The sequence below is a fragment of the Eptatretus burgeri genome, chromosome 14, assembly GCF_056783735.1.
Source record: "Eptatretus burgeri isolate ZD-2024b chromosome 14, Ebu_testis_v1, whole genome shotgun sequence".
Classification (NCBI taxonomy): Eukaryota; Metazoa; Chordata; class Myxini; order Myxiniformes; family Myxinidae; genus Eptatretus; species Eptatretus burgeri.
The window spans coordinates 22,294,442-22,317,099 of NC_140974.1; the positions used below are offsets into that span (position 1 = coordinate 22,294,442).

General features: G+C 44.2%; 1 protein-coding gene across 8 annotated transcripts in view; it reads left to right on the top strand.

The window, feature by feature from the left end:
• LOC147012777 (tenascin-N-like) overlaps positions 1 to 22,658 on the top strand; it is a 342,994-nt gene that overhangs the window by 119,659 nt on the left and 200,677 nt on the right. For all 8 annotated transcript variants that reach the window (XM_085853955.1, XM_085853961.1, XM_085853957.1 and 5 more), the window contains exons 6-10: positions 1,211 to 1,326; positions 12,561 to 12,732; positions 20,504 to 20,689; positions 20,813 to 20,902; positions 21,368 to 21,634. In XM_085853955.1, the coding sequence (XP_085710081.1) occupies positions 1,211 to 1,326; positions 12,561 to 12,732; positions 20,504 to 20,689; positions 20,813 to 20,902; positions 21,368 to 21,634 (831 nt within the window). The remainder of the gene's footprint in view (positions 1 to 1,210; positions 1,327 to 12,560; positions 12,733 to 20,503; positions 20,690 to 20,812; positions 20,903 to 21,367; positions 21,635 to 22,658) is intronic.

The window sequence follows — 22,658 nt, forward strand, 5'->3', positions numbered from 1 at the left end:
TCTCAGCTAAATCCAGCTTTGTGGTGCTTGTGAGTTGCTGGGATCACTCACGATGGGTCCAAACCGTAACCGCAGTCCATCAATGTTTGGTTCATCTTCAACCCTCGGGCTGACCAAACCTCAGTTGCACCACTGACACTCTTCCATCGCTAAGCACACTGGCGAAATTTAATCCAAGAGCTCAAGGAAATTGATGAAATTTTAGATTTGGTCGACCAGCAGACATGCGTGCAACACTCCATAATGCAATCTCTGCACTGCATGCAACACTTCATGATGTAAATTCCACGCTGCATGCACAAAGTAAACACATCTTGCCGATGTTGTTTTCTTGAGCATGTTGTGTGTCGTTGTATTTGATTGGCCAATAGTATTTCATGCGATGTTTTTTTTTTGTCCAATCAAGTATCAACAAACTCGACAACTTTTACATTTTTAATTAATTGTTCAGGGCCGAAGGCTTATGGAAGAGCTGAAACACAAAGCATGCACACACATGCAGACAGAAAAGTTGGACAACACCAGACATGACTACGGACAGACACAGTCGGACAGACACCTTAGAGAAGTAACTTTTTGAAACCTCTCATGATGGCGATGTTTTTCTTCACATGGGATGCCAACCCATTGTATTTATCCATTCTCTATGCTCAGAAGGCTGAGCATCCAGCAAGGAAATACACATACTATTTTTATAGTCTTTGATATGGGACATTTTCACAAAAGCGGGTCAGGTAACGGTAAAGACTGTCCGATAATTTTTATGAAGCATATATTGCCCAGTCAGTGCGGAGGCCTTATGGTGATCCTGCATTGCTGACATGATTTGAACATTTTTCTAGGCCTTATAAGGGGTTCAAGCACTATTTCGAGAATATCAAAGCAAGTTGATTTTTGAGTTTGTTCTTTACCGTTACCTGACCCACTTTTGTGAAAATGTCCCATATGACCCAGCCAGGGTCAGAATCTAACCACAGACCTTCCAGACTCTGAGCACTGTTTAATCACAATGCCACTGAGTTTGGTATTTCTTATTACTCTTGATGCCAACGGCCATATGACTATTAACGATCGCAGTATCCCAATGTCTCTGATGTGTACATATAGTATATTTTACTTTAAACATCAAATGTTGTTATTCCTGCCAAATACAACTTTGAGCATATCGGTATGGTGAAGTTTTATTGTGGTGCCTCCGCTCTTCCCACAGAATTAGCCACCCCAGAAGGTCTCCGGTTCACATCCATCAAAGATACCTCGGTGACAGTTGAATGGGATGCACTGGACTCAAACTTTGACAAGTGGAACCTCTCCTTTATCCCAAAGGTATTACTCTGCAAAACTCAAATGGAATCGATCAGAAAATACAAGTAGAATCAGACAAATAATTTGCATCAATTGCTGGTTTGTTAAGCTTCCACCCTGGTCAGGTTGGTCCAGCTTCTCTGAGTCCAACCTCTGTGTTAATTAATAAAACAACTATTGTGTGTGCATATGTCTACCAGGCATATATTTTTGCCAACTCTCTGCTAAATGTTCCAAAGAAATTCGAAACAAAACTCCTGTAGGATGTAAAGAATTTTAGAGGAATCCTTTCAAGAGGATGATTGTGTCCTATAAGATCCTTTCGGATGTCGTAATCACAAATGAACAATTAAAACTAAGACTTCATAGGGACTCGTGGGCCCGTTGATCCATTGGACCAAATTTTCATTGGACCAAATTTTCATTGGTCTTCAAGACCTTGTTGCATACGTGTCTGATGTGCTGCTTCAGCATTGGTTTGTCTTTCACCAAGCCCAGACATGCTTGGGTCAGGGTGGAGATTATACATTCGTTATTATTCTTGCCAAATGATACCACTATTATTATTGTTGTTAATATTATTAGTTTTAGTTAATATATGCTTTGTTACAATGTTATCATTATTTTTGTTATTTATTTTGTAATTAGAATGCTATGCCGTGAATGGACCTATGAAGCTGCTCTATACAACATAACTTGTGCATTTAAAACATTGAAATTCTTCCAGATTCTTTGTCGTTTATTCGGATCATTAACTCAGTAGATTGTGACAATCATTTTGGTGTATCACATTCTACATCAGAAATTCCTGGTAAAACCCCCCCAAAAACATGACACACACACACACACACATACACACACACATACACACACACACACACACACACACACACACACACACACACACACACACACACACACACACACACACACACACACACACACACACACACACACACACACACACACACCTCATCCATTTATAGTAGAGTCTTGCAGGGTCTACAAGATCTTATGGGTCTTCAGGGTATTTTTGGTCTTTTAGTTCCTCAGGGTTTTTTAGTCCTCAGAGTCTTTTGGGTCTTCTGGGTCTTAAAGGGTGTTCAAAGGTCAAAGGGGTCTCAGTCAACAAAAGGGTCAAAAGGGTCCATTTTTCGTAGAAACACTGTTTGTTAGAAAGGTTCATCTTTTTCATGTTTGACAGACAACGGACGGACAGATGGAAATCGTGAAATATTGAAGTAGCTTCACTCCTTCGAAATATCACATGTTATACGTGGGTCAGTGTTCAGCTGCCCTGAACTCCACCCCAATAAAATCATGTGCCGCCATTGCATGAAGCAGCACAGATCGGTAGGCCTCAGGCCTTCAGCATGGGTGTTAGTTTCAGTGAGGCCTTTGTTTTGTATTTGAATCCCCAATACCAAAGTGCATCAACTCCAGTTTAACTTCATCACTGGCTTCGCACGAGTTATTCACCCCAAGCATGGTCTCAACAGAACCATCAACGTCACCTTTGAAAATAACAGAAACTTTTGGTTCTTCCACCTCTCCCTTGATGGTCGTGTCCCAAGTGTTCGGCTACTCCTGTAATAGCGAACATAGTGAGCTTCATACTTAACGTGTGCACATGAGAGAATAGGAAACAACAACAAAACAATGACAACAACAACCCAATACCCTGGCAATTTGGAATCCGTGTTGTTGGCTATGACCCTTTTGCTTCCGGTTATTTTTTGCTTCCGTTTTTTTTTTGTTTCCGGTTTTTGTCATGGGGAATGATGCATGCCGGGAGATAAAGGCATCGTCGGAGACATGAAAGACCCAAATATCAGACATGGTGTATATTTTTCCTCCACTGATTTTAACAAAGATATCTCCCGCATCATCAAAAAATAATTTTTAATCGTGATTAACATTATTTGATCGCTGATCCCGAATCCAGGCCGAAGTAACCGGAAATTGTGTATACAGTTGTGAACAAGTTATAGGTAAAGTCAGAAGCGAATGTAAGAAGAATTCTACGTTCGCTCCTGGTATTAATTTTTTTAGATGAGATCCTGTTCTACGCGGTGTAGTTGTTGTGAAGGTAATGTTGAGGTAACATTAATTTTTTTAGATGACATCCTGTTCTACGTAGTGTAGTTGTTGTGAAGGTAATGTTGAGGTAATATTAATTTTTTTAGATGAAATCCTGTTCTCGGCGGTGTAGTTGTTGTGAAGGTAATGTTGAGGTAATATTAATTTTTTTAGATGAGATCCTGTTCTCGGTGGTGTAGTGGTTGTGAAGGTAATGTTGAGGTAATATTAATTTTTTTAGATGAAATCCTGTTCTCGGCGGTGTAGTTGTTGTGAAGGTAATGTTGAGGTAATATTAATTTTTTTTAGACGAGATCCTGTTCTATGCGGTGTAGTGGTTGTGAAGGTAATGTTGAGGTAATATTAATTTTTTTAGATGAGATCCTGTTCTCGGTGGTGTAGTGGTTGTGAAGGTAATGTTGAGGTCATATTAATTTTTTTTTGATGAGATCCTGTTCTAGGCAGTGTAGTTGTCGTTGTGAAGGTAATGTTGAGGTAATATTAATTTTTTTTTAGACGAGATCCTGTTCTGGGCGGTGCAGTTGTTGTTGTGAAGGTAATGTTGAGGTAATATTAATTTTTTTAGAAGAAATCCTGTTCTAGGCAGTGTAGTTGTCGTTGTGAAGGTAATGTTGAGGTAATATTTATTTTTTTAGATGAGATCCTGTTCTAGGCAGTGTAGTTGTTGTTGTGAAGGTAATGTTGAGGTAATATTATTATTTTTTTAGATGAGATCCTGTTCTAGGCAGTGTAGTTGTCGTTGTGAATGTAATGTTGAGGTAATATTATTTTTTTTAGATGAGATCCTGTTCTAGGCAGTGTCGTTGTCGTTGTGAAGGTAATGTTGAGGTTTTATTATTTTTTTAGATGAGATCCTGTTCTAGGCAGTGTCGTTGTCGTTGTGAAGGTAATGTTGAGGTAATATTAATTTTTTTTAGATGAGATCCTGTTCTAGGCAGTGTAGTTGTCGTTGTGAAGGTAACGTTGAGGTAATATTATTTTTTTTAGATGAGATCCTGTTCTACGCAGTGTAGTTGTTGTGAATATAATGTTGAGGTAATATTATTTTTTTTTAGATGAGATCCTGTTCTAGGCAGTGTAGTTGTCGTTGTGAAGGTAATGTTGAGGTAATATTATTTTTTTTAGATGAGATCCTGTTCTAGGCAGTGTAGTTGTCGTTGTGAAGGTAATGTTGAGGTAATATTATTTTTTTTTTAGACGAGATCCTGTTCTGGGCGGTGCAGTTGTTGTTGTGAAGGTAATGTTGAGGTAATATTAATTTTTTTAGATGAGATCCTGTTCTAGGCAGTGTCGTTGTCGTTGTGAAGGTAATGTTGAGGTAATATTAATTTTTTTTAGATGAGATCCTGTTCTAGGCAGTGTAGTTGTTGTTGTGAAGGTAATGTTGAGGTAATATTAATTTTTTTTTTAGATGAGATCCTGTTCTAGGCAGTGTAGTTGTCGTTGTGAAGGTAATGTTGAGGTAATATTATTTTTTTTAGATGAGATCCTGTTCTAGGCAGTGTAGTTGTCGTTGTGAAGGTAATGTTGAGGTAATATTATTTTTTTTAGATGAGATCCTGTTCTAGGCAGTGTAGTTGTTGTTGTGAAGGTAATGTTGAGGTAATATTATTTTTTTTAGATGAGATCCTGTTCTAGGCAGTGTCGTTGTCGTTGTGAAGGTAATGTTGAGGTAATATTAATTTTTTTTAGATGAGATCCTGTTCTAGGCAGTGTAGTTGTTGTTGTGAAGGTAATGTTGAGGTAATATTAATTTTTTTTTTAGATGAGATCCTGTTCTAGGCAGTGTAGTTGTCGTTGTGAAGGTAATGTTGAGGTAATATTATTTTTTTTAGATGAGATCCTGTTCTAGGCAGTGTAGTTGTCGTTGTGAAGGTAATGTTGAGGTAATATTATTTTTTTTTTAGACGAGATCCTGTTCTGGGCGGTGCAGTTGTTGTTGTGAAGGTAATGTTGAGGTAATATTAATTTTTTTAGACGAGATCCTGTTCTCGGTGGTGTAGTTGTTGTTGTGAAGGTAATGTTGAGGTAATATTAATTTTTTTAGATGAGATCCTGTTCTCGGCAGTGTGGTTGTTGTTGTGAAGGTAATGTTGAGGTAATATTAATTTTTTTTAGATGAGATCCTGTTCTAGGCGGTGTAGTTGTTGTGAAGGTAATGTTGAGGTAATATTAATTTTTTTAGATGAGATCCTGTTCTAGGCGGTGTCGTTGTTGTTGTGAACGTAATGTTGAGGTAATATTAATTTTTTTTGACGAGATCCTGTTCTCGGCGGTGTAGTTGTTGTTGTGAAGGTAATGTTGAGGTAATATTAATTTTTTTTAGATGAGATCCTGTTCTAGGCAGTGTAGTTGTCGTTGTGAAGGTAATGTTGAGGTAATATTTTTTTTTTTTAAGATGAGATCCTGTTCTAGGCGGTGTAGTTGTTGTTGTGAAGGTAATGTTGAGGTAATATTAATTTTTTTGACGAGATCCTGTTCTCGGCGGTGTAGTTGTTGTTGTGAAGGTAATGTTGAGGTAATATATTTTTTTTTAAGATGAGATCCTGTTCTAGGCGGTGTAGTTGTTGTTGTGAAGGTAATGTTGAGGTAATATTAAATTTTTTTAGATGAGATCCTGTTGTCGGCGGTGTAGTTGTTGTTGTGAAGGTAATGTTGAGGTAATATTAATTTTTTTAGATGAGATCCTGTTCTTGGCAGTGTAGTTGTCTTTGTGAAGGTAATGTTGAGGTAATATATTCTTTTAGATGAGATCCTGTTCTCGGCGGTGTAGTTGTTGTTGTGAAGGTAATGTTGAGGTAATATTAATTTTTTTTAGATGAGATCCTGTTCTCGGCGGTGTAGTTGTTGTTGTTAAGGTAATGTTGAGGTAATATTAATTTTTTAGATGAGATCCAGTTCTCGGCGGTGTAGTTGTTGTTGTGAAGGTAATGTTGAGGTAATATATTCTTTTAGATGAGATCCTATTCAAGGCGGTGTAGTTGTTGTGCTGTATCACGTGATTGGGTTTTCGCATATCATGACTCGCCCGCTCGGGGTGGCAGGAATGTACATCCGGACGCGCAATAAAGCGGAGTTGATGCTGACACTCTTGCTTCTCGTGTTCCACTGCACCTCGTACACCATAGTTGGCTGACGAGGATGGTTGAAAACGGACATGTGCCAGTTTTCGTCGGAGACGACTTTGAATTGTTTGCCGAGCAATTGGGATGCTATTTCCACGCGAATGATGTGGTCGACGAGAGCAAACAGAAGTCGATCTTGCTCGCTTCGCTTTCGGCGGAGTATTATCGACTACTCAGTGATTTGGTGGCGCCGGTCAAGCCCCGTGATGACGGGCTGTCGTTTCGGGACATTGTGGAGAAGATGAAAGCACACATGGCGCCAGAGAAGTCATTACAGCTTGCTCGATACCAGTTCGATCGCCTCTCGAAAGGTGCAGAGGAACGCATCGCTGATTTTGTGGCGCGGATTAAGCATTCTTCCATGGCATACAAGTTCACGGGGGAGGAGCGTCCAGCTCGCCTCAGAGATCGTTTTATTGCTGGTTTACAAGATGCGAAGATGGTTTTGGCAGTTCTCCGGCTGAAGGGTTCTACTCGGCGGTCTACATTCTACTCGGCGGTCAGCACGGCTGCAGCGTTCGAGCAGACTCGCGGGGATGTTCGGGACATCACCGGCCACGCGGGGTCGCGAGCACCCCGGGACGCGCGCACGACCTTCGGTGTGGGTCGGACGTCATCGCGTGGCCGCACGTGCGGCGAGGTGACCCCGCGGACGTGTTTGGGATGCGGAGGTCGACACCTGCGCCATGCGTGCCCGTATAAAGGCACCGTGTGTCTAAATTGTCACAAGGTGGGTCATCTGAAGCGTGTGGGGCGCCGGCCACCGTTAAGGTCATGGACGGCGATGTGCGAGGCGACCCGGGGGGGGGGACCAGCGGCCGTTGCTGAGCCTGTTTTCAATTGGCCCGGCGGCGGCGCGCCCGATGATGGTGGAAATCGAAGTGAACAAAACGCCGATCACGTTTCAGGTCGATACGGGAGCGGCTGTGTCGATCATCGGTGAACAGACCGTGCGTAGACTCAACGGCCTGAAACTTATCAGGTCCAACCTCACGCTGTTCACGTACATCCGCGAGAAGATAACGCCAGTCAGGATGGCAGACGTGTCTGTGCGGTACCAAGGCCAGGTCGACACGCTTCGGGTGTATGTCGTGCGGGGGAGGGGACCGTCTCTCCTCGGCCGAGATTGGCTGGCCCGCATAAGGCTAGACTCGGCCGCAGTTCACATTGTGCAACCCATGCCGAGCCGGTGGGAGGATCAGTTGGAGAAGATTCTTCAAAGACATCAAGGTTTGTTTTGCGATGACCTTGAGAAACTCAAGGGTGTGGAGGCAAAGCTCTTCCTGAAGGAGGGGGTGGTTCCTCGTTTTTGTAAACCATGACCAGTGCCATATGCCCTGCGGGACAAGGTCAAGGGTGAACTGGATAGGCTGGAGGCCTGTGGAGTGACCGAACGGGTGTCGTACTCAGATTGGGCCACCCCGGTTGTCACGGTGTTGAAACGGAATGGAGACGTCCGAGTGTGCAGGGACTTCAAATCCACGGTTAACCCGGGGCTCAGCGTGGAGCAATATCCACTGCCGTCAATCGATGAAATATATGCGCGATTGGTGGGGAGTCAATACTTCACGAAGCTAGACCTGCGTGATGCATATTTTCACCTGGCGATGGATCCCGGGAGTAGCGAGCTTTTGACAATCAACACGTGTCAAGGGCTCTATCGATATACCCGACTCTGTTTTGGGATTGCTTCGGCCCCAGCCTTGTGGCAGAAAGCCATGGATCAGGTTTGCATTGGCCTGCCCGCTCAGACTTACCTGGACGATGTGCTCATTGCGGGGAAAATGGCGGACGAGCATCTTGCGGACATTGCCCAACTGCTGACAAAGCTAGAAGCGTGCGGCCTGCGCTTGAACAGGGACAAGTGCGCGTTCTTTAAGCAGCGCTTGGAATACCTCGGGCACATCATCACACCGGAGGGGCAGTTGAAAGGTCCTCGGAAGGTGGAGGCGATTCAACACATGCCACCGCCTCACGACAAGACGCAGCTGCGCTCATTCATTGGTATGGCCCAGTATTACCAAAGCTTTGTGCGCGGGCTCAGCTCACAACTTGCGCCGTTAACACGGTTGCTCAGGAAGGACGAGCGCTGGGCTTGGGGGCCTGCACACCAGGCGGCGTTCGACCGCGTCAAGCGGCTGCTCACAGAGGATACGGTCCTCGTGCACTATGAGCCTGCGCGTCCGCTCTTATTGGCATGCGACAGCTCTGCATATGGCATCAGGGCAGTACTCTCCCACAGGATGGACGATGGTTCCGAGTGGCCTGTTTTTTTGCATCCCGGACCCTGTCTGCAGCAGAGCGGGAATATGTCCAGATCGAGCGCGAGGCTCTCAGCCTCGTCTGGGGTGTGCGGAGGTTTTATCAATACCTGCTGGGGCGGCATTTAACTTTGCAGACAGATTACAAACCGCTTCAATTCATCCTGAGACCCGAACGCGGGGTACCGGTGGTCGCGGCCGCGCAAATACAGCGGTGGTGTCTGTTTCTTGCTGCTTATGATTATGATATTCAGTTCCGAAGCACCGATAAGCATGCTAACTGCGACGGGCTCTTACGCTTGCCATGTGCGGAGGGTCCAGCTGCATCTGAGTCGGCCGACCGGGTCGATGTGTTCGCGCTGGGCCAGGTCCAAAGCAGCTGATCACGGCCAGACAGGTCGCGGTGGAATCGGCTCGTGATCCGGTGCTTGCCCGTGTCGTCCAGGCGATTTCTACGGGAAATTGGAGCGATCTACCTTCGACACCGGCATTTCAACCTTTCACGTCGCGCGCATCGGAGCTGTCATTAGTCCAACGATGCGTTATGTGGGGAATGAGGACGGTGATTCCACCGAAGTTCAGACAGCGGTGTTTGGAAGAACTGCATGTCAGTCACGTTGGCGTCGTGAAGGCCAAGAGTCTTGCTCATAGCCTGTTTTGGTGGCCGGGGTTGGACAAAGACATTTTGCAGTTGGTTAAGCGTTGCGCTACGTGTCAAACAGATGCTGATAACCCGCGTCGAGCCTCGGGGCTATGGCCGACCCCAGCCAGAGCCTGGCAGAGGGTCCATGTAGATTTTGCGGGGCCGGTTAATGGCAAAATGTTTTTGATTGTGATCGATGCATTCTCTAAATGGCCGGAGGTTGTAGTAATGCAGCATACATCAGCAAACATTACAGTAGAGAAACTGCAGACGATCTTTGCTAATAAAGGATTACCGGAGATCCTTGTCTCTGATAACGGTCCGCAGTTCATCGCAGGTGTATTTGATGAGTTTATGCATCAAAATGGAATTCAACATCTAAGGTCCGCACCGTATCATTCTGAGACAAATGGGCAGGCTGAGTCGTTTGTTAAGATGTTGAAACGGGCTTGGCGCAGGGGGGGGGGGGGGGTGTTGCACCTGTGCAGACAGTGGTCGATGTCTTTTGCTCCATTACAGGAACGCGATTCATCCTGTCACGGGTGATTCTCCTGCCATTCGTCTCTATGGACGGGCATTGCGGTCCAGACTGGATTTGCTGCGACCTGGAGGGTCGGGGAGTGGGACGGTGTCGCGTCCAACGCTGCTGCGCGGTTTCAATGTGGGACAGCGGGTAATGGTGCACGATTATTTCCACGGTTCCAAATGGGTGCCAGCTGTGGTCTCTGTGGTACTGGGGCCAGCGAATTGCATGGTGCGGACTGATGGTGGGGAGGTGTGGAAGCAGCACGTGGACCAAATGCATGATCGCTGTTCAGCGTCACCCCCCCCCCACACCCACCCGGGCCGAACGATGTGGGACCCCCACCTGTAATGTCGCCGTGGCCAGACGTTGTATCGCCAGGGCCGGATTTGCCGACGCTCAGGGGATCTTTGCCTGATTCAGTCCTGCCCGGGGACGTCGGGCAGGCTGGTCGGCCGGGGGTGGTTGTTATTGCGGATGGCGCGAGTCCGGCGAGGGTGTCACCTCGACTGAGCCGGGAGGCGTCTGAGCCTGGGCTGTCTGGCGGCGCTGCCCATCTGAGGCGGGTCAGGGTGCGGCCGCGGTACTTGGAGGATTATGAGTGTTGATTGGTTTCGGTTGGTCATGTTATGATTGTCCTTTCATCAATTGACTTGTCATTTTACGAGGGGAGGAGTATGCTGTATCACGTGAATGGGTTTTCGTATATCATGACTCGCCCGCTAGGGGTGGTAGGAATGTACTTCCGGACGCGCAATAAAGCGGAGTTGATGCTAACGCTCTTGCTTCTCGTGTTCCACTGCACCTCGTACACCATAGTTGTTGTGAAGGTAATGTTGAGGTAATATTAATTTTTTTAGATGAGATCCTGTTCTCGGCGGTGTAGTTGTCGTTGTGAAGGTAATGTTGAGGTAATATTAATTTTTTTTAGATGAGATCTTGTTCTAGGCGGTGTTGTTGTTGTTGTGAAGGTAATGTTGAGGTAATATTAATTTTTTCAGATGAGATCCTGTTCCAGGCGGTGTAGTTGTCGTTGTGAAGGTAATGTTGAGGTAATATTAATTTTTTTTAGATGAGATCTTGTTCTAGGCGGTGTTGTTGTAGTTGTGAAGGTAATGTTGAGGTAATATTAATTTTTTCAGATGAGATCCTGTTCCAGGCGGTGTTGAGGTAATATTAATTTTTTTAGATGAGATACCGTTGTAGGCAGTGTAGTTGTCGTTGTGAAGTTAATGTTGAGGTAATATATTTTGCTTCAGATGAGATCCTGTTCTAGGCGGTGTAGTTGTCGTTGTGAAGGTAATGTTGAGGTATAATGTTGAGGTAATATTAATTTTTTTAGATGAGATACCGTTGTAGGCAGTGTAGTTGTCGTTATGAAGGTAATGTTGAGGTAATATTTTTTTTTTCAGATGAGATCCTGTTCTAGGCGGTGTAGTTGTCGTTGTGAAGGTAATGTTGAATTAATATTAATTTTTTTAGATGAGATCCTGTTCTAGGCAGTGTAATTGTTGTGAAGGTCATGTTGAGGTAATATTAATTTTTTTAGATGAGATCCTGTTCTAGGCGGTGTAGTTGTGAAGGTAATGTTGAGGTAATATTAATTTTTTTAGATGAGATCCTGTTCTTGGCAGTGCAGTCGTTGTGAAGGTAATGTTGAGGTAGTATTAATTTTTTTAGATGATATCCTGTTCTCGGCGGTGTTGTTGTTGTGAAGGTAATGTTGAGGTAATATTTATTTTTTTTGGATGAGATCCTGTTCTAGGTGGTGCAGTTGTTGTTGTTGTGAAGGTAATGTTGAGGTAATATGCAGTAGTGTTATCTCAGTTATAGAAATGCACAATTAATTAATTTGATCTATAGTATACCCAATCACATCTTTATGACTAAAAAATTAACAACAAAACTAGAGAGTAAATACTCTCGCAGTTTTAAGTCTACCTAATTTTATAATAAAGATATCTCCCGCATCATCAAAAAATAATTTTTAATCGTGATTTACATTATTTGATCGCTGATCCCGAATCCAGGCCGAAGTAACCGGAAATTGCAGCATCGAATGTAAGAAGAATTCTACGTTCGCTTCTCGGCTTTGCCTATTCCATATTATCTCATCCACCCTTTCCCCAGTCAATTATGGCTTCAACAAGCCTTCATCAGCTTACACCCACTCTTGTTCTGTCACACCAGTTTCCAACCTTTGCACCTCCTCAGCCAAACCACCACCCTGACACTGACAAAATTCCAATTCCTCTGCCTGCTGTTGCATTCTGGAATCCATACAGGTGTGATAGCCCTCCAGGCCCTTATTTACTTTGTCAATTATTTTATTCATTGACCCAATTTTTTCTTCCAACTTTTCCCCCATGTCGACAGCCTGGGTTTTTACCCTCTTCTATTTTCACTGCCATTTCTTCCCATTTTTGCTCAAATTCAGTCTCCAATTTCATCTCAAATTTCAGTTTCATCTCAAATTTCTCTATTATATATATATATATATATATATATATATATATATATATATACTGTATATACTGTATATACTATTAATACAATGCATATATAATATTTTTAGTTTGTGATATATGTGGATGTGATTGCAGGGCCTGAGCGTTGGTTCCGTTGAAGAGGATGACTCTCATGTGACAGTACTAGACAACAAGGAGACGTCACATCGACAAGATAATCTCCATCCTGGCCAGGAGTACATTGTCAACCTTGTGGCAGTTAAGAATAGAACAAAGAGCCTTCCTGCTCATAGCTCAGTTACTACAGGTACATGCTCGGCCGAACATACAAGCTAAGTTGTTATATATATATTTATATATATATATATATATATATATATATATATATATATATATATATATATATATATATATATATATATATATATATATATATATATATATAATCATTCACCATCACAAAGCATAAATGATGCCGATTAGTGAGATGTATAAAGCAATATGTTTTTTCCTGATCGTCACTTTCATTTTGTAATTTATCATTCCTATTTTCACACTTCAACGTTTGATCTCTGGGAACATAAAGCAAATTCATAGCATTATTTTTGGCAATCGGTGTGTGTGGATGACTTAAATGAACACGAGGTTGTTAGCAGTAAACATAAACTTTTGGGAGCATGCGAGGAAGCGCTTCGTCACCTATACACCGCCCAAATAAAGGTAGGATTTTCGTTCCGCGGGTCCTTACCAGTATATAGTAAATTTCTATGAAGGTGGGATTGACTAAGCTTATTGGTAGGCTGAATAAAACGTCTTGCTGTAAGGGCCAGTGGAGGGCTGTCCTTGCTTGCATCTGCTGTGGGCTTCTCAATCATGGGTACAGGGTAGGGAAGGAGTTTGGGTACATTGATGGGTGAAAAGCTTTCATGAGGAAACACCTCAGGTTCAAACGTTGGTGGTGTTAATACAGGAGTGGGTGACAAAGGCACTTAAGCCGGTTCAATGTTTGGCTCCCCATGATGTAACCTGAGTTGTTCAACATGTTTACGCATGCATCTACCATCACACAACTTCGCAAGACACATCATTTCACCAATGTTATCGATAATGATGTCAGATAACCACTTGGTTCCACATCCAGAGTTCAACACATCTACAGGATCATTGATTTGGAAGGTGCGGTATACAGATGTTTGGTCATGATTACATTTCTGTTGATACTTGTTATTCTCGAGCTGGACCGTGACATCCGGGTGCACTAATAATAACCGTGTTGTTAATTCACGATCCATCAGAGGCTTGGCAGGGGAGGGACTGGTGGTTTGATGTAGGCTGGTGCGGTAGTTGAGCAACACACGAGCGAGACGATATTGAATGGAGCTTTTCTTGACGCTGCTCAGACCATTCTTGATCTGAACAGCACGTTCGGCTTGACCATGACTGGCAGGTTTGTAGGGGGCAGGTGTGTACACTACCGGTCAAAAGTTTTATTACACCCCCATTTTTCCAGTTTTTACTGCAATTTAAGCAGTTTAATGTTTCGCTGCACTCTGAAATTAAAGCATAGAACAAATAAACAATTGCAGATATAAAAAAATAATAATGGAATCGTTTTGTTGAACAAATTTTAATCTAAATTTTTGACTCATCTAAGTAGCCACTTTTTGCAGATATAACAGCCGAACATACCCATGGCATTCTTTCAACAATGGAAATCAAATATTGTTCGGAAAGTTCTTCCCAAGACTGTTGCAGAAGTTCTCACAAATGTGTTGCACTTGTCGGTTGCTTTGCTTTCACCCTTCTGTCCAGTTCATCCCAAACCAGCTCCATGAGGTTTAAGTCTAAAGACTGTGTTGGCCATTCAATGATTTGAAGCCTACCGTCTTGTTCTTTTTTTCGGAGGTAGTTCTGACCTAGCCTGGAGGTATGTTTTGGGTCGTTTTCTTGCTGTAGGATGAACCCCTGACCAACTAGGCATAGACCAGGGGGTATTGCATGGCACTGCAAATTGCTGTAGTAGCCCTAATGGTTCAGGGTGCCAGTCACTCTGTGTAAGTCACCGACTCTGGTTCCAGCAAAAGAGCACTAGATCATCACTCTTCCCCCTCCATGTTTGACAGTTGGTGTCACACACTGAGGAATCATTCTTTCACCTACTCGACGGTGTACAAAAACCCTGCGTGATGAACCAAAGATTTCAAATTTTGATTCATCGGTCCAGAAGACCTTCTTCCAGTTTTCATTAATCTACTGGCGGTGCTTCATGGCCCAGGCAAGCCTCTTTTTCTTATTTTGCCATCTTAGCAATGGCTTTCTTACTGCCACTCGACCTGTCAAACTTGCAGCTCGAAGTCTTCTCTTCACAGTTGAAACGGAGACTTCCTTACTTTGACCAGTGTTAAGCTGTGCTTGAAGCTGCTGTCCTGGAAGCCACCTATCACGCAAGCTGTTGACTCTCAGAAACTTGTCTTCTGATTGTGTTGTGGCTTTGGATCTGCCAGACCTCTTCCTGTCAGAGTTTCCTCCAGTTTCCAAGTGCCTTTTGATGGTGTCGGAAACTGTACTCACTGACACCTTGGCTTACTTTGCAATTTCTCTAAAGCAAAGACCGACACTTTTAAGGGTTATAATGGTCTGTCTGTCTTCCTTTGTTAGTTTTCTTTTTCTCGCCATTATGATAGCAATCTATGACTTCCTGCAGTGCAATATTGTCCAAATAATGCTTCAGAGCATGTAGCAACAAAGTCTGTTCCAACACTGCTTTTATACAGACAGAGGGTTTGTAACTAATCAACAAAAGTTGGCGCTGCAGATGCTAACCCATTACTTGTTCTGAAAAGGGCCTTTTTTAAAACTCTGAAATTTGCATTATTTTTCAGTTTTTGGTAACCTAAACTTTTTTTTAACCTCTGGCAGTTTACCACTTAAATTTGTACCATTTCAGGTTATTCCTGGATTTGAACTGCTGAAATTTCAGTAAAAACTGGAAAAATGGGGGTGTTCTTAAACTTTTGACCAGTTGTGTAGTTCTTAATGCCATTCATTTTACAAAAGTTCTGAAACTCTGAACTCATAAATGACGATCCATTATCTGATGCATTGAAGTTTGGAATTTCATGTTGCGCGAACATGGTACGTAGAGCTTCAATTGTTACAGCAGAGGATGAGGATGGCACCACGAGAGCTTCAATCCATTTGGAGTGGGTATCAACAACGATAATGAAAAGCTTCTCTTGAAATGCACCAGCATGGTCGATGTGTTGTCTGGACCATGGTTTTGATGGCCATGACCACATGGCCAATGTAGACTGTGGGTGGTATCTTGGCATGAACTTCACAAGTATAACAATAGCGTGCACTGTACTCATTGTCACTGTTCAAACATGGGCTCGGGCAATAGCCTTCACAGTGATTATGCCTGGATGAGCATTGTGGAGTTCACTGATAATTTTCCCACGGAGGTTAGGCAAAATTATCACTCGACTACCCAAACACAGGCAGTCTGCATCAATAGAGAGCCCATCCTTCTGGATGAGGTACGGTTTTGCCCCTTCCGGTTGTGATGCTCAATCACCTGACAACACAGTGTTTAATTTGTGACAAATCTGGATTGCTATTGGTGGCACAAGCAATCTGCTTAGTGGTCACGGGCACCTCATCACGAATGACGTTAGCCATTAGATGAATGACATTGCCAGATTGTGGAGGTTCTGGGATGGTTACGGAAAGCGGCAAGCGACCGGGCACGTCAGCACAGTACATTTCCTTACCCGGACGGTAAACCAATGAATAGCCTGAACCTGCAAGGGTCAACGCCAAACGTTGTACATGACCTGATGATGTGGGCAGAATGACTATGGTTTCTCCCAGGAGACCTAACAAGGGTTTGTCTGCTTTGTGGTTACGGGCGCCTCATCGTGAATGATGTTAGCCATGAGATGAATGATATTGCCAGATTATGGAGGTTCTGGGATGGTTACTGGAAGCGGCAAGCAACTGGGCACGACAGCACAGTACATTTCCTCATCGCCCAACGTTGTACACAACCTAATGATATGGGCAGAATGATTATGGTTTCTCCCAGGAGACCTAACAAGGGCTTGTCATCAGTCTCAATGGTAATATTGTTACGGATTTGGAAACCTTGTGCACACAAACAGCCAGAGTCCCCATAGCTTAGTTATTTCGATAAGTATGTGTTTATAGTTAGAATCCATCCCCTTCTGTCTAATGGGAATTTTGTGTGTGCGCTACGAGTTATTTTTTTCTTTAGGCTTTTACAACAACAACAACTACTACTACAACAACTACTACTACAACAGCAACAATGCCACAGTCCCTCACTCGACCCTGTCACCATTGCCCACGTGTTTTTGGCTGAGGGCATGGGCGGAGCCTCCGTCGCTTCGGGTCGAGGCTCCGCTCCAAGGAAGGGCATGGACCGTTTCCTCCAGCCAATGAGTGAAGAGCGAGCAACCACACGCGTGCCCCAGTGAATCGGGAGGTGACCACGAGTCGTCCGACAACCCCTCGTCCAATCAGGAGGCGAGGAGAAGAGACCCCTCCCACCTCAGAAGAGTAGAGTGGTTGTAAGAACCAGGGTTCGGCAGAGAGGAGGTCGTGGCGATTACCGAGCGGTCTGTCGTTGTGGCTGAGTGGTTGTCGACGAGGGCTCTGCAGATGGTCATGGTCGTGGTTGGAGCGGTCTGCGGTCCTTTGGAGGGCAAGTCTGGTGACCGAGCAGCCAAGGGCGTGGGCCATGGACTTTGGGTCGTGGGTTCGAGTCCCACCGTGGTGGTTCGGGTCGGTGTGACCGCACGAGGCGGGACAGGTACCCCGGCCCGGCTCTACCGACTAAAACCCACGGGTCCATTTCTTTTGTGTGTCTGTGCGTGTCCGTGGGCCCCGTCTTTAAGTAGGATTGTTAAGTGCTTTTGCTCATTGTACATTGCCTGCCTTTTATTCGTGATAACTCTGCTCTGTGTCCCCCTCCCCGTTATTGTTATAAATAGCCCGCTGTTAAATGTACCAGCTCGTTTTCTGTGCTTTCCTCAATTGGCCTAGCATGGTGCGTATTGAGAATTCCTAAGGCCGTTCATGCCGTTGGTTGTTCATTTGGTCCGGCGCGGCTTTGGTAACTTCCGCTCGGTTATGCCGGATCCGAGTCGGTGATAGTGACTCGATTCGGACAAAGTCGGTCGAGGGTGTGATTTTCCCCGGTAGTTGGATGGCGTGGGTATTTAGGTATATTGAAATTAGGAAATTAACCCAACCCCACGCCGTTGGAATATTAGCGACCACGGTCCGCTAAGGGACCCGTGACCTTTTGGAGTTGTCCGAGAGTCTCGACCTAAATTCCGGGTGTTCGCTGGGAGACGACTCCACTGCTCCATCGAGTGGTCGTTTATCGCCACCGAACCCTAGCCCACAACAATATGTCTTCCAAAGACATTGGTGCATCTTTAAGGTGCCGTAGACACACGCGAATGCCTCGAGCTCCACTTGAGCAGAGCGAAGTTCAGTGTCAGATAGGGTTCATGATGCATAGCAACAGGCTGGAGATTATTGGTTGCATTTATTTGCAACAATGCACACGCAATGCCATATGAAGAGCTATCACAACTGAGAATAAGTTCCTTGGATGGGTCGTAATAGACAGGTAACGGCGAGGAGGACGGCATGGTTTTAGTGGCATTGAACGCTCTTGTTTGGGCAGCTTCCCATTTCCAGAAAATGCCTTTCCTGAGGAAAAGATGCAGAGGTTCAACTTCACATGCTATAAAGGTACAATTATCATCCCTTAGGCGTAACCCAGCTTGTGGCAGCCGATTGAGGTTCTCGAGGTGTTCATGTTGTGACTTGCCAGTCACTACTATGTCGTCCTGAAATACGACTGTCTTTTGTACAGTTTTCAATCATGTCTCCATCTTTCCATCTTGTGTTGAAAGATTGGTCCAGCAGAGCGTGTGCCAAATGGACATCTGTTGTACATGTGGAGTCCACGATGAGTGTTGATGCATGTACAGAGCTTGGAATTTGAGCATAATTTGAGCATATGTACAGGGCATTTGCAGTTCAATTTGACCATCGGCATTGGTCAAGTCAAGCTTCATGAATGTCTGGCCACCCATGAGAATGGTGAACAGTTCCTCTACTTTGGGCAAAGGGTAACCATTCAGCTTTGAATAGTGGTTGATCGTCGTTTTGTAGTCCCCACAAATGCGCACTGTTCCATCTGCTTTGAGTATTGGAATGATAGGTGCTGCTCAGTCAGAGTACTCAGTACTCGACTCGTGAGATGATGCCCTCACTCTGCAGGCAGTCAAGCTCACATTTGATCATTGATTGCATCATGTAGGGCACAGGTCCAGCCTTATGGAACAATGGCTGAGCATATGCAGAAGCATGAATCTTTACTTTGGGCTCTGCAAAGGTGTCAACACCATCGCTGTACAGTACAGGGTACTTGTTGAGCATGGTATCACATCCAGCATCAGAGTTAGAGACTCTGTTTATGTCACTCCAATTAAGTCTGATAATTATTCGTAACCAATCTTGGCCGAAGAGGGTTGGTCCTTCTCCACGCTCTATCAGTAATGGATGGACATGAGTGCTGTTACCATATCCTACAGTTACGTTGGCTGAGCCAACTACAGGAACCACCTCCTTGGTGTATGTTCTCAAGTCAGTAGATACAGGCCGGAGTGCAGAAGGCTTTCTCGGGGGGGGGGAGGGGGTAGATGGAGGTAAACCTTCTCTCACTCATTTTTGATCTGGAAACACCGGTATCAACTTCCATCCTCACCAGGACCTTATCGATTATTACATCAACAATAATTGGAGCATCGGAACTCTTTGTTCCAACAGAGAAAACCTCATAAAATTCCTCACTTGATTATCGGCTGCAGGTTGTGTTCTGTGACCTATCGTTCACTGCATCAGGGTTCACCCAAATGTGATAAGCAAGAAACAAGTTCTTCGACTTGGATCGAGAACAACAACGCTTCAGGTGTCACCGCTTATCACAGTTGTCACAGGTATAATTCCTGTACCGACATTAGAAAGCTTGATGATAACCACCACAATGCCAACAAGTTACCCCAACCTTCCGGGTAGATTCAGAAATGTCAGGAGGTGGAGGGGAATTTGGAGGCTTGCTAAAACACTTTTGCTTGTAGCCAAAGGTTACCTTGTTAACCGATGGGTCCTGTTGGATAACTTTTGACTTGTTGGAGATCACACGCAGGCTCTCGGCAGTTTGCATACACGCAGTGGCTATTTCCATGACTTCAGTCAAATTGTGGTCAGTTTCAGTAAGGAGTTTCCGCAGAATTGAGTCATCATTGAAGCATATTATAAAGAAATCACGTAACATCTCCTCGAGTTTATCTGTAAACTCACAATGTTCAGTGAGTCGGTGTAAATCAGCCACAAACTCGGATGCTGACTGACCATCTTGACGATGGTGGGTATAAAATTTATATCTCGAGACAATCTTACCTGGTTTAGAGTGATAATGTCTTTTCACGAGATTGACGAGCTTTTCATAGGACTTGTCAGAAGGTTTGGCTGGGGCAAGGAGATCTTTGATGAGGCTGTACATCGGGGCACCACATACGGTCAGTAATACAGCTCGCCGCCTTTCAGCGTCCTCATTGGTGTCCATTTTGTTTGCCACAAAGTACTGCATCAGACAATTGGTTTTGTCATCCCAATCATCCCCCACTGTGTATTCTTGCAATATGCCGATGCACAAAGACATCCTCGTCGCCACTGTAATGTACTCAACAGACAGGGATGAAGGTTCTGAAGTGGGGAAAACAGGTTTAATCTGGACACAGGCACAACACAGCACAGCACAGCATCGGAACATGGGCGGGTCACATGACTCTGCTTAACCACGCCGCGGTGCACCCATTTATGCATGCTTTAGCATAAACTACTGATACATCTCAGAGAGCAAATGTAGTTTTTGCCGTTTTTGGCTGAATCAATCTTTTATCATCTCTGTTGTTGTTGTTGTTGTTGTTGTTGTTGTTGTGCTGCTCTAAAACCATAATCTTTGGATGACACAGAACTGGACCGTCCGAAGGACCTGACCGTCGTGTCTGAGGGTGAAACAAGCGTGGAGCTTGAGTGGAAGAACTGCCGCGCAGATGTTGATGGATACCGGATACGATATGGTGTTGCACTTGGTGGACCCCAAGCACAGAAAGATGTCGGTCCTGACGAAGGCCCAACCACTCGAACGGCTCTTAGTGGTCAGTATTTTTGGACAGTTGGTTGTCTGTAGTGAGTGTGTGTCTCGTCTCTTCATGAAATATTGTGCTGTGTCTCTTACATATTTCTACAATTTGCGATGCTAAAAGGTACTGTTTGAACAGGCCTGCAGCCTGGTACGGAGTATGACATCAGTGTGACAGCAATGAAAGGCCCAGAGGAAAGCCGTCAGGCGACCACAACAGCCAGCACAGGTTTGAACCATAAACTGTTCTTCTTCAACAGTATCACTCATTTGTGTGAGTAAGTTCCATCCATAGATTCCACACTTGGTTCTTGGTTGAAATTTAAACAGTCGATGTATCTCAGACTCCTTTTCTCGTTTTAATACATTAGGACCACCAAAGTTTACTGGTACTTCAATGCCAGCATTTACGAAGAACCTGTCTGCAATTATTTGCCGCTAGAGGTTAAAAATCTCACTGTGTCTTTCGAAAATAGTATGCTGTTGAGTGCCTGCACCCTTGGACAAATTCCAAATTTGTGTACAAACCTACACCACCCTGCGATGGACTGGCAACCTGTCTAGCATTGGTTTTCAGCAAAGGAAATGTTCACCACTTGTTATTTGCAAACCTATAGTCTGTTGACATAATATGGCCATGGGTGTGGAGACCAGGGCCCTCTTATTATCTCCTTATCTCGTGTATACCTCACAGGAATGGATGGACCTCAGGATCTGGCTGTAACTGGAGCTACGTCATCTACAATGGAACTCTCCTGGAGACCGGGCAGGGTAAAACCCACTAAGTACGTGCTCGTGTACTGGCCCTCGACAGGGGGACTTCAAAACGAACTGATTCTACCTGGAGATGCCACCACCTCTGAGCTCAGCAATCTAGAACCAGGCACTAATTATTTGATGGGCCTGCATGCCGAGAGGGGTTCACACCAAAGCCTTCCAGCTAATGTCACCGGAAGCACCAGTAAGTTGTGGCTTCACTACTTCACAACTAATGGGATATGATATTCGTCATTTGCATAACGTGCAGTTCAAGTCAGTGCTTTAAACAATATTTTTATGATCACATCATGTGGTATAAAATCCACAAAATCATTTTTCAACTGGTACCTGCATTTGATGACTTGTGATTCATTGTTAAAACATCGTTTTAAGTCATACAGGGCTGCTCCCAACATATTATGGCACCAAAAACCCACTTTTTAATTTTTAGCCGCATCTCTCGTAGCGAAGGCTGGCTCTAAGAGAGCTCCACGTTCTTCTTCTTCTTCTTGTTCTTACTTCTTCTTCTTCTTCTTCTTCTTCTTCTTGTTAGCCACGTCTCACGTAGTGAACGCTGGCTCTAAGAGAGCTCCACATTGTTCTTCTTCTATCTTGTTCTTCTTCTATCTTCTTCTGGTGAAGACAAAACCTTTAGGACGCGGCTCTTTTATATACAGGATCCGGATCTCCTTCAATACTAAACACCTGTACACATCCTCGCATTGAGGGTGCCTTTTGAAAGCGTCTATCATCAACTTTTAAATATATGCTGACATTTGCTTTCAAGTTTCGAAAAGTTCACGTTACTATTTAAAGATTATTCCATTTAATGTGTTGTAATTTCATAAATACACTATTTTCTCGTCATGAACGAGGAGCCTCCGTGACGGGTCTCGCTATTGGCTCCATCAAGGCACGTGATGAAATATTGGAAGTTGTTGTTATTGTGATCAAAATGCTGATGTTTCGACTTTCTGTAATGAATTTTTAGCCACGTCGCGTTGCAAACGCTGGCTCTCAGAGAGCTTCTTCTCCTTCTCCTTCTCCTTCTCCTTCTCCTTCTCCTTCTTCTCCTTCTTCTTCTCCTTCTTCTCCTTCTTCTCCTTCTTCTCCTTCTTCTCCTTCTTCTCCTTCTTCTCCTTCTTCTCCTTCTTCTTCTCCTTCTTCTTCTTCTTCTTCTTCTTCTTCTTCTTCTTCTTCTTCTTCTTCTTCTTCTTCTTCTTCTT